At 45.9% G+C, this 15,524-nt stretch overlaps 1 protein-coding gene across 6 annotated transcripts in view; it reads right to left on the bottom strand.

Moving 5' to 3' along the window:
• LOC131944511 (serine/threonine-protein phosphatase 4 regulatory subunit 4) overlaps positions 1-15,524 on the bottom strand; it is a 57,534-nt gene that overhangs the window by 15,445 nt on the left and 26,565 nt on the right. For all 6 annotated transcript variants that reach the window (XM_059305185.1, XM_059305186.1, XM_059305181.1 and 3 more), the window contains 3 exons: positions 14,177-14,279; positions 1,578-1,725; positions 12-85 (listed from right to left, as the gene is read on the bottom strand). In XM_059305185.1, the coding sequence (XP_059161168.1) occupies positions 12-85; positions 1,578-1,725; positions 14,177-14,279 (325 nt within the window). The remainder of the gene's footprint in view (positions 1-11; positions 86-1,577; positions 1,726-14,176; positions 14,280-15,524) is intronic.

Genomic DNA, 15,524 nt, shown 5'->3' with positions numbered 1-15,524 from the left:
AATTGGCTCACATCTTTTTTCACCACTTCCTTAGGCAGCAGATCAATGCAGCACAGCAGGGTCTCAAGCCAGGCGTTGGCTGCCTCTGGGGGTACAATGGTTATGTTATATGTTAGCTATATGTTCTAGTTTATGGCTGCCTATGGGGTACAATTGTTATATGTTAGCTATATGTTCTAGTTTATGCCTGCCTTTGGAGGTACAATTGTTATATGTTAGCTATATGTTCTAGTTTATGCCTGCCTTTGGAGGTACAATTGTTATATGTTAGCTATATGTTCTAGTTTATGGCTGCCTATGGGGTACAATTGTTATGTTATATGTTAGCTATATGTTCTAGTTTATGGCTGCCTCTGGGGGTACAATTGTTATATGTTAGCTATATGTTCTAGTTTATGCCTGCCTTTGGAGGTACAATTGTTATATGTTAGCTATATGTTCTAGTTTATGGCTGCCTATGGGGTACAATTGTTATGTTATATGTTAGCTATATGTTCTAGTTTATGGCTGCCTCTGGGGGTACAATTGTTATATGTTAGCTATATGTTCAAGTTTATGGCTGCCTATGGGGTACAATTGTTATGTTATATGTTAGCTATATGTTCTAGTTTATGGCTGCCTCTGGGGGTACAATTGTTATATGTTAGCTATATGTTCAAGTTTATGGCTGCCTATGGGGTACAATTGTTATGTTATATGTTGGCTATATGTTCTAGTTTATGGCTGCCTATGGGGTACAATTGTTATGTTATATGTTGGCTATATGTTCTAGTTTATGGCTGCCTATGGGGTACAATTGTTATGTTATATGTTGGCTATGTTCTAGTTTATGGCTGGCTATGGGGATACAATCTTATATATTAAGCTCAAATAGTTATTTTTAGCTCAGACAAACTAGATACTTTGGTTAAAGCATAACTATTTATATACATTTCTGCCAAATGTTAGCTCAAGTGTGTAGCTCAGCCATATCAAATACTTGGCATTTATATGTATAAAGGAATAGGTGATGTAAGCCAAGAACATTTTTTAATTTAAAACTAGTATGTCCACTTTCCTGTTTACATTTTCAATGACTTCCAATGTAATAAAATGTAGTGTTTGAGATCAATGTCTTTCAATGTAACAAAATGTAGTGTTTGAGACCAATGTCTTCCAATGTAACAGAACGTAGTGTTTGAGATCAATGACTTGCAATGTAACAAAATGTAGTGTTTGAGATCAATTTCTTCCAATGTAACAGAATGTAGTGTTTGAGATAACCAAGAATGTGACCTGTGTCCTGAGACTAGTGGGAAACACTAAACCATTTCTGCAGTCTCTAAATGATCCCTGGAGTGGCAGTCAAATCCCATCCATCAGAATCTTCAGCTAACTGAGGCAAAACTTTGGTGTTTTTTTTTACTATAAAAACTGTTTGGCTCTGTGCCAAACCAGTGTGTTGAAATGTGGTTAAACAAAAAACTAGGAAAATATTCAGAAACAAAATAGCACCTACAAATACTTGGCTTTAAAGGGAGGCCAATCTAAATATTGAAGCTACCAGAACTTCAGAAATGTTTGTTATGAAAAGTTACCTTCATTTTTATTGTCCACAGAAGTTAGTATGGTCTGTAGAAAGGTCCTCTTGTACTCCTCCACTGAGACCAACTTCCTCTCTAGGATCTGCAGGAAGGCTGTGGCGGCCGCCAGCTGCATGTCCATGTTGGCCACATATAGAACCTCCTGCGTGGTGGGAGGTGGGAGAGTTAGCATACACGTATGGGGACATTAGAATTGACGTATGTCATACAAAGCCACGTAAAGAACCTCCTGCATGGTGGAAGGTAGGAGAGTTAGCATACATGTTCAAAGTCAGGAGAGTTAGCATACACGTATGGGGACATTAGAATTGCCGTGTGTCATACAAAGTCAGGAGAGTTAACTCACACATATGGGGACATGCAGATCTAAAGTATGTGGTGAGGGTTTTATTCATCTGTATGTGTAGAAAATATTACACAAAAGCATATGTAAGGCATTACATGCACATGTAAAGACATTGAAAGGCATTATATACGAATAAATGTTAAGGGCATCACCACATGTCTTGTGGGGAGTATAAATGTATGTGTAGATGGTTACATATTACACACACCTAAGTATTTTATTGAATTTGCTAAGAGTGTTATAGTGTAGTAGTATATGGAACCACTAGAACCACTAAATCCCCAATAGAAAATGTGCAAACACTAAATCCCCAATAGAAAATGTGCATACACTAAATCCCCAATAGAAAATGTGCATACACTAAATCCCCAATAGAAAATCCCCCATACAAAGTGTGCATACAAAATGTGCATACATTTCAAATGTCTAAACTGTTAAGTGAAGTAACTGAAGCAACTAAACCAAGAGTTTAGTATGTGTCTATTTAAGAGCACCATGACAAAATATTGGGGCAGTGATGCCTTGCTAAAGTAACTAATTTTTTTAATAGCCTGAGTGTTTGAATTCTGGGAAATGTCTGGGAGGAAAACACCTGGTGTAGGAGGGGGGGGGGAGGTGAGTGGGATGCCAGGATATGCTGTTACCTGCAACAGGTGAGAGAGTACTTGTAAGGGGAGATTAATTACCTAGATGATTGTATTATTAAGGCTTACAAAACTGATGAAGATACAGAAGGATGGATTAACAGGAGATTGGAGATAAGCAGCAGTAATCCACTTCTCATCATTTGATACTAACTAGAGTTATTCTTGAGAAGTTTAGCCAAGCTCAAGAAAACAAAATTATAAACAGATAAGTATTCCTGTTTGTCAGATTTGAAATCTAAAACAATACCCCACTCTAGTGAACATTAAACATTACAAAAAACTGAAGGTTTAGGAAGGAGCGTGGGGGGAAGGAGGGTGGGAGGAATGGGGGGGGGGGGGGGGGGGGGTAGACTTTCTTCCCCTTTCCCCCAAGAGATGTCTGGAAGAAACTCTGGGGGAGGGGGGGGGGGGCAGGGACTGTATCAAGAAATATCAAAAGCAAGTTTGCATGTGCCAATGATCCATCTCATGAGGTCACGTGTCAATGTTCTAGTGACGTCACATCATTACTTGACGATAGCTCAGTGGGTGCCATGTTTTAGATAACTCATCCGTTTCTGTTTCCTGCGTTAATCGCACTATGTCAAGGACGCTCATCAAACAGCTGGTTTATCAAGTTGGCTGCGGCTGAAAAGAATCTGATAGAATTTCATGAGCCATCTCTGTTGTTCCATAATTTCTCGCTACATGATAAGGTACGCAAGCCTATAGTTCCCGCGCATTTAGCAGGTAACGAAGGTTAAGTGGCTGGTATTTTCACCTGCGCAGGTAGCTTTAGTTTCTCAATTCTGTAAAAAATTACTATTCTGTGCTACACAAATCTGAGATCAGATTGTCCACACACCGCCCGTCTACATTACTCTAGTTGAATGCTAACTACTCGGCCACGTCCTTATTTTAGTCTAGAGCACAAAGTCCGCATGCTGTGTTAGACAAACGAAACTGATTGGAGACGACGTTTCTCATTAGACACAAGTAACTAACTTCACAATAGCCTAACCCGTGTCTAGGGCAGACGTAACTAAAAGCTGGCCCAGACGGTCTACATCTCAGACATTTGATCTGCTCTCACACAGACATTTGATCTGCTCTCACACAGACATTTGATCTGCTCTCACACAGACATTTGATCTGCTCTCACACAGACATTTGATCTGCTCTCACACAGACATTTGATCTGCTCTCACACAGACATTTGATCTGCTCTCACACAGACATTTGATCTGCTCTCACACAGACATTTGATCTGCTCTCACACAGACATTTGATCTGCTCCAGTTTATCGGTCTGGACGTGTCGATATCAGCTCCTACACTCACTTTCTCTAGATACTTGCCTGTGTGTAGGTTTGGGTATGTATAGATGTGTATATGTAGGGCCTACACACCTAGGACTGCATACACCCACAAACACAAGAGGGACCAAGATGGCCTCTCCAGGCGAGCACGTGCCACGATTAACTCCCTGCTGGTGATAACGTGACATAAAAAATGACGTCTGCTGCAAGTCAGGTAGGTAGAAATGCTTTCTTCTCATCAGAACGGTGTGGCCCCAGCACATGTAAGTCAACATCAAGGTAACCTGTCACATGATCTCCCCCGATACAAAGCGCTGCTCTGATCAGAACCACACCCACACGTGCCGTACCTGCCCTTTACACTCGCCCCATTGACAACTGCATGCACGGATGGCGGCGCCACCCTGATAGCCTCGGCAAGAACAAAGTAAAGACAGCCCCCCCCCCCCCCACATAGTTGCTGGCTCATGTACGGCTCCTCCCTCACGACCAGATAAGCCAGATTTAAATTTGGCAGAAGGTAGTAGGTCAGTTGTCGTGGTCTATATTTTAAAGATTTGACTCGACCGGTGACTCCTGATACCCACATCATCCCCAACAAGTTGCCGACAAAATCAGTCGCAAGTTGCCGACAAAATCAGTCGCAAGTTGCCGACAAAATCAGTCGCAAGTTGCCGACAAAATCAGTCGCAAGTTGCCGACAAAATCAGTCGCAAGTTGCCGACAAAATCAGTCGCAAGTTGCCGACAAAATCAGTCGCAAGTTGCCGACAAAATCAGTCGCAAGTTGCCGACAAAATCAGTCGCAAGTTGCCGACAAAATCAGTCGCAAGTTGCCGACAAAATCAGTCGCAAGTTGCCGACAAAATCAGTCGCAAGTTGCCGACAAAATCAGTCGCAAGTTGCCGACAAAATCAGTCGCAAGTTGGCGAGATAATCAGTCGCAAGTTGCCGAGATAATCAGTCGCAAGTTGCCGACAAAATCAGTCGCAAGTTGCCGACAAAATCAGTCGCAAGTTGCCGACACAACAAATACAAACGAATCAAATTTGACAAAAGGTCAAATAAAAATAGCAACAAGTAAATGAACTGAGGGGAACGAACCAATCAAAACACTCAAAAAAGTGATAAAAAACGAAAGCACGGCTAAAACCACTCAGCCATTGATTGAGACAGTGAAACTGATAGAAAGCCAAGGCAATCAATACAAGCAAGACGTTTTCCTTCTCTAGGCGACCTCCCAAAAACACCAACCACCATAGACTAGGGGGTACCACACTAGACCATCATAGTGTAGGCCACATTAGACCATCATGGTGTAGGCCACACTAGACCATCATAGTGTAGGCCACACTAGACCATCAGAGTGTAGGCCACACTAGACCATCATAGACTAGGGGGTACCACACTAGACCATCATAGTGTAGGCCACACTAGACCATCATAGACTACGGGGTACCACACTAGACCATCAGAGTGTAGGCCACACTAGACCATCATAGTGTAGGCCACACTAGACCATCATGGTGTAGGCCACACTAGACCATCATGGTGTAGGCCACATTAGACCATCATGGTGTAGGCCACACTAGACCATCATAGTGTAGGCCACACTAGACCATCATAGTGTAGGCCACACTAGACCATCATGGTGTAGGCCACATTAGACCATCATGGTGTAGGCCACACTAGACCATCATAGTGTAGGCCACACTAGACCATCATGGTGTAGGCCACATTAGACCATCATGGTGTAGGCCACACTAGACCATCATAGTGTAGGCCACACTAGACCATCATAGTGTAGGCCACACTAGACCATCATGGTGTAGGCCACACTAGACCATCAGAGTGTAGGCCACACTAGACCATCAGAGTGTAGGCCACACTAGACCATCATAGACTAGGGGGTACCACACTAGACCATCATAGTGTAGGCCACACTAGACCATCATAGACTACGGGGTACCACACTAGACCATCAGAGTGTAGGCCACACTAGACCATCATAGTGTAGGCCACACTAGACCATCATAGTGTAGGTCACACTAGACCATCATAGTGTAGGCCACACTAGACCATCATAGTGTAGGCCACACTAGACCATCATAGTGTAGGTCACACTAGACCATCATAGTGTAGGCCACACTAGACCATCATAGTGTAGGCCACACTAGACCATCATAGTGTAGGACACACTAGACCATCATAGTGTAGGCCACACTAGACCATCATAGTGTAGGCAACAGTAGACCATCATTGTGTAGGGGAGTGTGTTGGGGGGTTCCACACTAGACCATCATAGTGTATGGGAGTGTGTTGGGGGTACCACACTAGACCATCATTAGGTGTGTCGCTCTGGTTAACGTCGAGCTTAAGTTGACCAGAAACGATAGAATCAATTGTGGGAAACTAAGTACCCCAGCTCCCCTACAAACATCCCATCTGGCTAAACAGATTAAAGAAACAAGTACACCAGTTTGTTAGCAAATATAACGTGATTGTTTTTTAACTCAGCAATCATAGGTTTAAACTAACAGCTTCAGTGAAAGCACCAGGTGCCAATGGTAACAACAGGTAAAACCAAAGGTATGCAACCGCAACTGTTTGTGGCAATGACGCAACTTGGTAGTTAAAACATCGGCTGGGAGAACATATGCAACAGTTTCGAACTACTTTAGGTGCAGACTGTTTCGTGGGACAGGTAGTTGGGTGGGGCAGGTAGTTGGGTGGGGCAGGTGGGTGGGTGGGGCAGGTGGGTGGGTGGGGCAGGTAGTTGGGTGGGGCAGGTAGTTGGGTGGGGCAGGTAGTTGGGTGGGGCAGGTAGTTGGGTGGGGCAGGTGGGTGGGTGGGGCAGGTGGGTGGGTGGGGCAGGTGGGTGGGTGGGGCAGGTAGTTGGGTGGGCAGGTAGTTGGGTGGGGCAGATAGTTGGGTGGGACAGGTAGTTTGGTGGGGCAGGTAGTTTGGTGGGGCAGGTGGGTGGGTGGGGCAGGTGGGTGGGTGGGGCAGGTGGGTGGGTGGAGCAGGTAGTTGGGTGGGCAGGTAGTTGGGTGGGCAGGTAGTTGGGTGGGGCAGGTAGTTGGGTGGGGCAGGTGGGTGGGTGGGGCAGGTGGGTGGGTGGGGCAGGTGGTTGGGTGGGCAGGTAGTTGGGTGGGACAGGTAGTTGGGGGGGGCAGGTGGGTGGGTGGGACAGGTAGTTGGGTGGGGCAGGTAGTTGGGCGGGGCAGTTAGGTAGTTAGGGCAAGTAGTTCTCACAGGAGTAAGGAGAATAGGAAAGCTATTCCATCTTTTCAACTTTGTTTCACTGCCTAATTTCTCCCGATGTATCCATCCTCCCCTCCCCCGTTTAGTAATGGAAGCCCAAAGTAAAAAAACCAACAAAAAACACAAGAATCTTTTATTTTTTGTTGGCATAAAGAATTTAAACTAGTAATTGTTGCGACGTGTTAAAAACAGCCAACCTTTGATGGTTCATTAAAAAACAAAAGCAGTTGAAGTGGCAGAAGAAAAGCTACATCCTACAGCCAAACGTCACTGGTTAAATAGGACACGAACGTTTAGAACAACAGGCTACACTTGCTGTCAGTCAATAGGGATTTTAAGTGGCGTCGTTGACATGACAACAGTAGCATCATTGACATGCCAACAGTAGCGTCGTTGACATGACAACAGTAGCGTTGTTGACATGACAACAGTAGCGTTGTTGCCATGACAACAGTAGCGTTGTTGACATGACAACAGTAGCGTTGTTGACATGACAACAGTAGCGTTGTTGACATGACAACAGTAGCGTTGTTGACATGACAATAGTGTCTGATTCGATGACAACCTGACTTTGACGTCAAATCTCTGGTTTTAAAACGCTGATACAACCTACACGTGCAACAACTGACTGAACAAACTGACTGATACAACCTACACATGCAACAACTGACTGATACAACCTACACTTGCAACAACTGACTGAACAAACTGACTGATACAACCTACACTTGCAACAACTGACTGAACAAACTGACTGATACAACCTACACATGCAACAACTGACTGATACAACCTACACTTGCAACAACTGACTGAACAAACTGACTGATACAACCTACACATGCAACAACTGACTGATACAACCTACACATGCAACAACTGACTGATACAACATACACTTGCAACAACTGATTGATACAAGCTACACTTGCAACAACTGACTGATACAACCTACACGTGCAACAACTGACTGAACAAACTGACTTATACAACCTACACATGCAACAACTGACTGATACAACCTACACTTGCAACAACTGACTGATACAACCTACACATGCAACAACTGACTGATACAACCTACACATGCAACAACTGAAACAACTAGCTGATACAACCACGACGATGCTGGGTATTTTGTTTTGTTTACACCGTTCAGCAATGAAACCAGAAGGCAATAGACGTCCTGGTAACAGGAAATGAGTTTTTAAGTGATGATTTGTACGCTACACCTGTGGGTCCAGGTCAGAACGGGTTCCAAGCATAATAAGTGAGGGGGGGGGGGAGGGAGGGGGCGTAGGAGGGTGGTACTCGTGGAATATGAAGGGGTCTGTGACCTGCTCATTGCCCAACTGACCCAGAAGTCGATGGACACCACGTATCAGATCAAAGAGCGCGTGGACAGGGAGCAAATAAACATCCGAACCTTTCACTACACATCGGTTTACCCTGGCGGCTTTTGATGTATCCGCCACACAAGTACCCCTCAAGTCGAGCCCGGGAGTCCGCACTTGGTCGAGTGTCGGCCTGAGACAACCTTTACATATTGGGAGTCAGCACTTGGTCGAGTGTCAGCCTGAGACAACCTTTACATATTGGGAGTCCGCACTTGGTCGAGTGTCGGCCTGAGACAACCTTTAGATGCTGGGAGTCAGCATTTGGTCGAGTGTCGGCCTGAGACAACCTTTAGATGCTGGGAGTCAGCACTTGGTCGAGTGTCGGCCTGACACAACCTTTAGATGCTGGGAGTCAGCACTTGGTCGAGTGTCGGCCTGAGACAACCTTTAGATGCTGGGAGTCAGCACTTGGTCGAGTGTCGGCCTGACACAACCTTTAGATGCTGGGAGTCAGCACTTGATCGAGTGTCGGCCTGACACAACCTTTAGATGCTGGGAGTCAGCATTTGGTCGAGTGTCGGCCTGACACAACCTTTAGATGCTGGGAGTCAGCACTTGATCGAGTGTCGGCCTGACACAACCTTTAGATGCTGGGAGTCAGCATTTGGTCGAGTGTCGGCCTGAGACAACCTTTAGATGCTGGGAGTCAGCACTTGGTCGAGTGTCGGCCTGACACAACCTTTAGATGCTGGGAGTCAGCACTTGGTCGAGTGTCGGCCTGAGACAACCTTTAGATGCTGGGAGTCAGCACTTGGTCGAGTGTCGGCCTGACACAACCTTTAGATGCTGGGAGTCAGCACTTGATCGAGTGTCGGCCTGACACAACCTTTAGATGCTGGGAGTCAGCATTTGGTCGAGTGTCGGCCTGACACAACCTTTAGATGCTGGGAGTCAGCACTTGATCGAGTGTCGGCCTGACACAACCTTTAGATGCTGGGAGTCAGCATTTGGTCGAGTGTCGGCCTGAGACAACCTTTAGATGCTGGGAGTCAGCACTTGGTCGAGTGTCGGCCTGAGACAACCTTTAGATGCTGGGAGTCAGCACTTGGTCGAGTGTCGGCCTGAGACAGCCTTTAGATGATCGCCTGAGAATAGCTGACATCAAACACTGAGACCCTACCCGTGAAAACGGTTGAGGTAAACAATGGCTGACCATCAAACTTTGAAATACTACCCGGTCAAACTCCATACAAACAATGACTCTAATGATCGTGAATGTTGCCCGAACAAAATAACAGAGATCACCAAGATGTCTCAAATGTCAACCGAACAAAGCCTTTACTTGCTGGAAATGTGCTCACATTACAATAGGTTATAATGGGCCACGTGTTCTGTGATATTTTCACTATCGACACTATCTGAGGCAAACAGTGCAAGACTGACTGACCGAGTGAAGAAATGGTGAGTGTCAGAGATGTTCTGAGGGAAGATACAGCTCTCGTTCTAGTGGTTTCTGACATCACACGGCATCAGGTTCATCTAGGATTTAACAAGGCTGACTTCAGCAGGAGGTGCAAGGTCAGCACTTAGATGTGCAAGGTCAGCACTTAGATGTGCAAGGTCAGCACTTAGACGTGCAAGGTCAGCACTTAGATGTGCAAGGTCAGCACTTAGATGTGCAAGGTCAGCACTTAGACGTGCAAGGTCAGCACTTAGATGTGCAAGGTCAGCACTTAGATGTGCAAGGTCAGCACTTAGATGTGCAAGGTCAGCACTTAGATGTGCAAGGTCAGCACTTACTACAGAGAGATGTGCCATCTGTGCAAGTCCTTCACCGACTACTATGGGAGTGCAAGCTTGCTGTGTATCCACCTCACAAACTCTGCCACCAGACCGAGAAATAAATCAATGCTGGATGAAGGTAGGCAACTGCTTCAAGAGCGAAAATAAACTTCATACGTTAGCTGACAAACGACAAATTTTGCGTTCCTATTTTAAAACTCTCTGTCAAAACTGGGTTAGTGAGGATAAAAAAACGGACGATAAATTGCAGCAAGCCTGAAGATAAAAAACAAACCGATACCGCAATAGAGCATCAAATGAACAATGGCAAAAAATGTTTCCCCCGTAAAATGGCAGCTGCAGCAAATGATGTGGGTGAGAGACGCCAAGTTTGAACGTCTGCCAGCCACGGTTCGCGCATGGAGGCCTATTAGTGCTAGAGAAAACAATTTCTCCAGCTCAAGCGGTGGTTCTCGTGGTTTCAAGCTCGTCTCAGTTACTGCTACATACATGTTACTTTATCCTGTTCACATGATCACTCGAGAATACAACTGTACCGGGATGCAGCGTATTTGTAACAGAATAGTTGAAGCTATCCTATTACCACGTATTTGTAACAGAATAGTTGAAGCTATCCTTCTACCACGTATTTGTAACAGAATAGTTGAAGCTATCCTTCTACCACGTATTTGTAACAGAATAGTTGAAGCTATCCTTCTACCACGTATTTGTAACAGAATAGTTAAAGCTATCCTACTACCACATAAACAGCGTTAAGAACGGCTCAGACCGTAAAGGCAACCATCAAACTGACATAACGCTAATGTTGGATAGCGACTAATGATCAAAACAAAACCATGTTCAAAACATGTTTCCTTATATAACTTGAGAACCGCTGTGCACGACCGTTAATTAAAACTTTCCAATGGAAAACATTTTAATAGCAAAGCCACGCGGCTGATGTTTGTTTAAATATTTTTAGAGTGCCGCAAAATAGAACTGTTTTTTTTTTTTTTGCAGTCGCAGCTTGTTTTCTTTTGGGATCCTTTATACTACCACTGTACCCTCCCCACTAGTCGCCACTACCACGGACCCTACCAACTATCCCGGGACCCTACCCACTATCCCGGGACCCTACCCACTATCCCGGGACCCTACCCACTATCCCGGGACCCTCCCCACTATCCCGGGACCCTCCCCACTATCCCGACACCCTCCCCACTACCCCGACACCCTCCCCACTACCCCGACACCCTCCCCACTACCCTGAGACCCTCCCCACTACCCCGAGACCCTCCCCAGTACCCTGACACCCTCCCCACTACCCCGACACCCTCCCCACTACCCCCGATCTTCCCCATTACCCCGACACCCTCCCCACTACCCCCGATCTTCCCCATTATCCCGACACCCTCCCCACTACCCCGAGACCCTCCCCACTACCCCGAGACCCTCCCCACTACCCTGACACCCTCCCCACTACCCCGACACCCTCCCCACTACCCCGACACCCTCCCCACTACCCCCGATCTTCCCCATTACCCCGACACCCTCCCCACTACCCCCGATCTTCCCCATTACCCCGACACCCTCCCCACTACCCCGAGACCCTCCCCACTACCCCGAGACCCTCCCCACTACCCTGACACCCTCCCCACTACCCCGACACCCTCCCCACTACCCCGACACCCTCCCCACTAGTCCACATCACCGAATATTAGCTAACAACTCAGCAAGGCAAACCGTCTAAATATAACCCACGTTTTTGGCGCTGCATCTTTTGTACTTTACACCAGTGTAATAGAAACTTCAACAGGTAGAGGGTCTTAGGTCTGTGGCAGAAATGTATTAGCTTGGCCATATCAATGTCACAGGAACATCTACGTGTTTTAACTTGGGCATTATTTATGTCATTAGAACCTCAATGTTTTAACTTGGGCATTATTTATGTCATTAGAGCCTCAATGTTTTAACTTGGTCATTATTTATGTCATTAGAACCTCAATGTTTAAACTGGGCATTATTTATGTCATTAGAACCTCAATGTTTTAACTTGAGCATTATTTATGTCATTAGAACCTCAATGTTTAAACTTGGGCATTATTTATGTCATTAGAACCTCAATGTTTTAACTTGGGCATTATTTATGTCATTAGAACCTCAATGTTTAAACTGGGCATTATTTATGTCATTAGAACCTCAATGTTTTAACTTGGGCATTATTTATGTCATTAGAACCTCAATGTTTAAACTAGGGCATTATTTATGTCATTAGAACCTCAATGTTTAAAATGGGGCCATTTACGTGTTATGGCTTGTCACACCTCCCAGTCTAAGATTGCTGTTAATCAAAGGTCACACCTCCCAGTCTAAGATTGCTGTAAATCACATGTCAAACCTCCCAGTCTACGATTGCTGTAAATCACATGTCACACCTCCCAGTCTAAGATTGCTGTAAATCAAAGGTCAAACCTCCCAGTCTAAGATTGTTGTAAATCACATGTCACACCTCCCAGTCTAAGATTGTTGTAAATCACATGTCACACCTCCCAGTCTACGATTGCTGATTTACTATCATTGTTTTGATCCCCGCTTGCACCGACTTCCATTAAAATCATCCTCGACCGTTTATCTGGCCCAGGACAAATAACTCAGGTTTCACATCAACCCCCTTTACAGCGATTCATCTCCCCATTTGTTTACAGCTACTGATGCTATACCAGCAGGCCCCCTGTAGGTAACCCCCGCCCCCAATAACACGGGTCTACCAACAGGTAACCCCCGCCCCTAATAACACGAGACTAGCGGGAGTAATTCGGGCACGTAAAACAGGTACGGGAAGGGGGGGGGGGGGGAGGATTCCTTCATTCGCCTCAATCAGCTCTTTAAAGCTTATTGAAATCGACGGCATACATTAGCTACCAATGTTTTACATGTAAAATGCACTCAGCTTATTCATAAGATTTTTAGTTAGATACAACAGCTTTATTACATATAGAGGCAGAAGTACAATACCACGAGGGGAGGGGGCTGGTATATTAATAAACAACCCATGTATTTGTATTTAGCTGAACATTTTTTTATGATGTGATGTTTAACTCATTGGCGTTGTTTCGTCAATCTACCAATGTGCAGCACGTGCCAAGACATCTGCTGTAACGTAGGTAGGTGGGCAGGTCATAATTTATCGCTACATGTGGGAGGGAATATCTCCCAACAATCAACATGCTCATACATCTCGAGTTAAATTATCACATAACCTGCCCAAACCATAATTATCTATACGTTTCAAGATGGCATATTTTAACAAAAGCCCATTGTAAACGTACCTTGTTTAATAAACGAGGAATAAAATTAAGGGAAGTGAAAATAATGTTTTTTTCTCAGAGAATTTTTTTTGTAAGCTTCATTAACGGCAGAAGTCTTGTGGCTGTATCGGTAGGGATAGGGTGTAGAGGGGGTGGGGGTTCTAGGGGGTCTATCGTGAGGGACACGGGCGAAGAGGGGAGGGGGGTCTAGTGGCTCTATCGGGAGGGACATGGGGGGGTGATGTAAGAGCTTACATACGCATTTTAAAACGCTTGAGCTAGGCCTGGGAAGTGGAAATGACAAAAAAAAAGAAATTGTGGAGATAATTGTGCAGGCGACGGGGAATACCGGGTTAGATAGGGGATGGGCAAAGAGTGAGGTTGTGATCTTTAATGGCAGTGAGGATAATATACTGGGTGTTTGGTTACCTTTGTGTGAATGTATACCGTTGTTTGTGTTTTGTTTTACAATCGTGGTGTCTTGCTTTGTTTGGTTACCTGGGTGTCTGTCTTGATATGTTACCGTCGTATGATATTACCTGGTTGTCTGTCTTGATATGTTGTGTTACCGTCGTATGATATTCCACAGCACGGAACAAACGTGTGTACTCACCCTGACCTTGGGCACCACACGTCTCATGCATTCTGCGTTGTTGTCTCTGAGCAAGTTGGGCAAGTCTGTGATGACGCTGACACGTTGGACTTCCTGGCCAGAGCTGAGGGGTGGGGCAACAAAAGAGAACGTTAGAACTAGTTACACGGGGGTGGGGATGGGGGCATCCCAGGGTTGGCCTCACACAGGGTTGGCCTCACACAGGGTTGGGTTGGTCTCACACAGGGTTGGGTTGGTCTCACACAGGGTTGGGTTGGCCTCACACAGGGTTGGCCTCACACAGGGTTGGGTTGGTCTCACACAGGGTTGGGTTGGTCTCACACAGGGTTGGGTTGGTCTCACACAGGGTTGGGTTGGTCTCACACTGGGTTGGCCTCACACAGGGTTGGCCTCACACAGGGTTGGCCTCACACAGGGGTTGGCCTCACACAGGGTTGGCCTCACACAGGGTTGGCCTGGTGTCACACAGGGTTGGGTTGGTCTCACACAGGGTTGGGTTGGCCTCACACAGGGTTGACCACACCCAGGGGTTGACCACACACAGGGTTGGCCTCACACAGGGTTGGCCTCACACAGGGTTGGCCTCACCCAGGGTTGGCCTCAGACAAGGTTGGCCTCAGACAAGGTTGGCCTCACACAGGGTTGGCCTCACACAGGGTTGGCCTCACACAGGGTTGGCCTCACACAGGGTTGGCCTCACACAGGGTTGGCCTCACACAGGGTTGGCCTCACACAGGGTTGGCCTCACACAGGGTTGGCCTTACACAGGGTTGGCCTTACACAGGGTTGGCCTCACACAGGGTTGGCCTCACACAGGGTTGGCCTCACACAGGGTTGGCCTCACACAGGGTTGGCCTCACACAGGGTTGACTACAAACAGGGTAGCCCTCACACAGAGGTGTCCAGACAAATGTTAATGAGACAAAGGAACAGTATTCGTTTTAACTTTTGCCTGCTAACTACCGATGTTTCTAAATTTTCACGCGAGAAAGTTGGGCCTGTTTATTCCCATCATAAAACAAATTTGAAATTCGAGAATCTTCCTATCAGCTCTAGCGTCAGTAGGTTGATCCTCTAAGCTGTTGGTATCGATTCCATTTCTAGCTTTCAAGATATTTTGTTGAGCATCTATAATATATATTTATTGATCCCACTTTCTCCATAAGATGGCCACACGCCAAAATTTGGAAGCGTTGATCCCAAATGTCAGAAACTCGTCGTTGTTACCCTGTAGGTTTTATGTCGGGGACACACACACATTAGGGCTTTTTACTGACTTTAGGGCAAACGTATTGGGGCTTTCTACTGACTTCAGGGCAAACACATTAGGGCTTTCTACTGACTTTAG

Source organism: Physella acuta, unplaced genomic scaffold (assembly GCF_028476545.2).
Source record: "Physella acuta isolate Inbredline_101_S28 unplaced genomic scaffold, ASM2847654v3 ptg000494l, whole genome shotgun sequence".
Lineage (NCBI taxonomy): Eukaryota > Metazoa > Mollusca > Gastropoda > Physidae > Physella > Physella acuta.
Note: the sequence above shows the minus strand (reverse complement) of the source record. Positions and strands in the feature narration are given on the sequence as shown.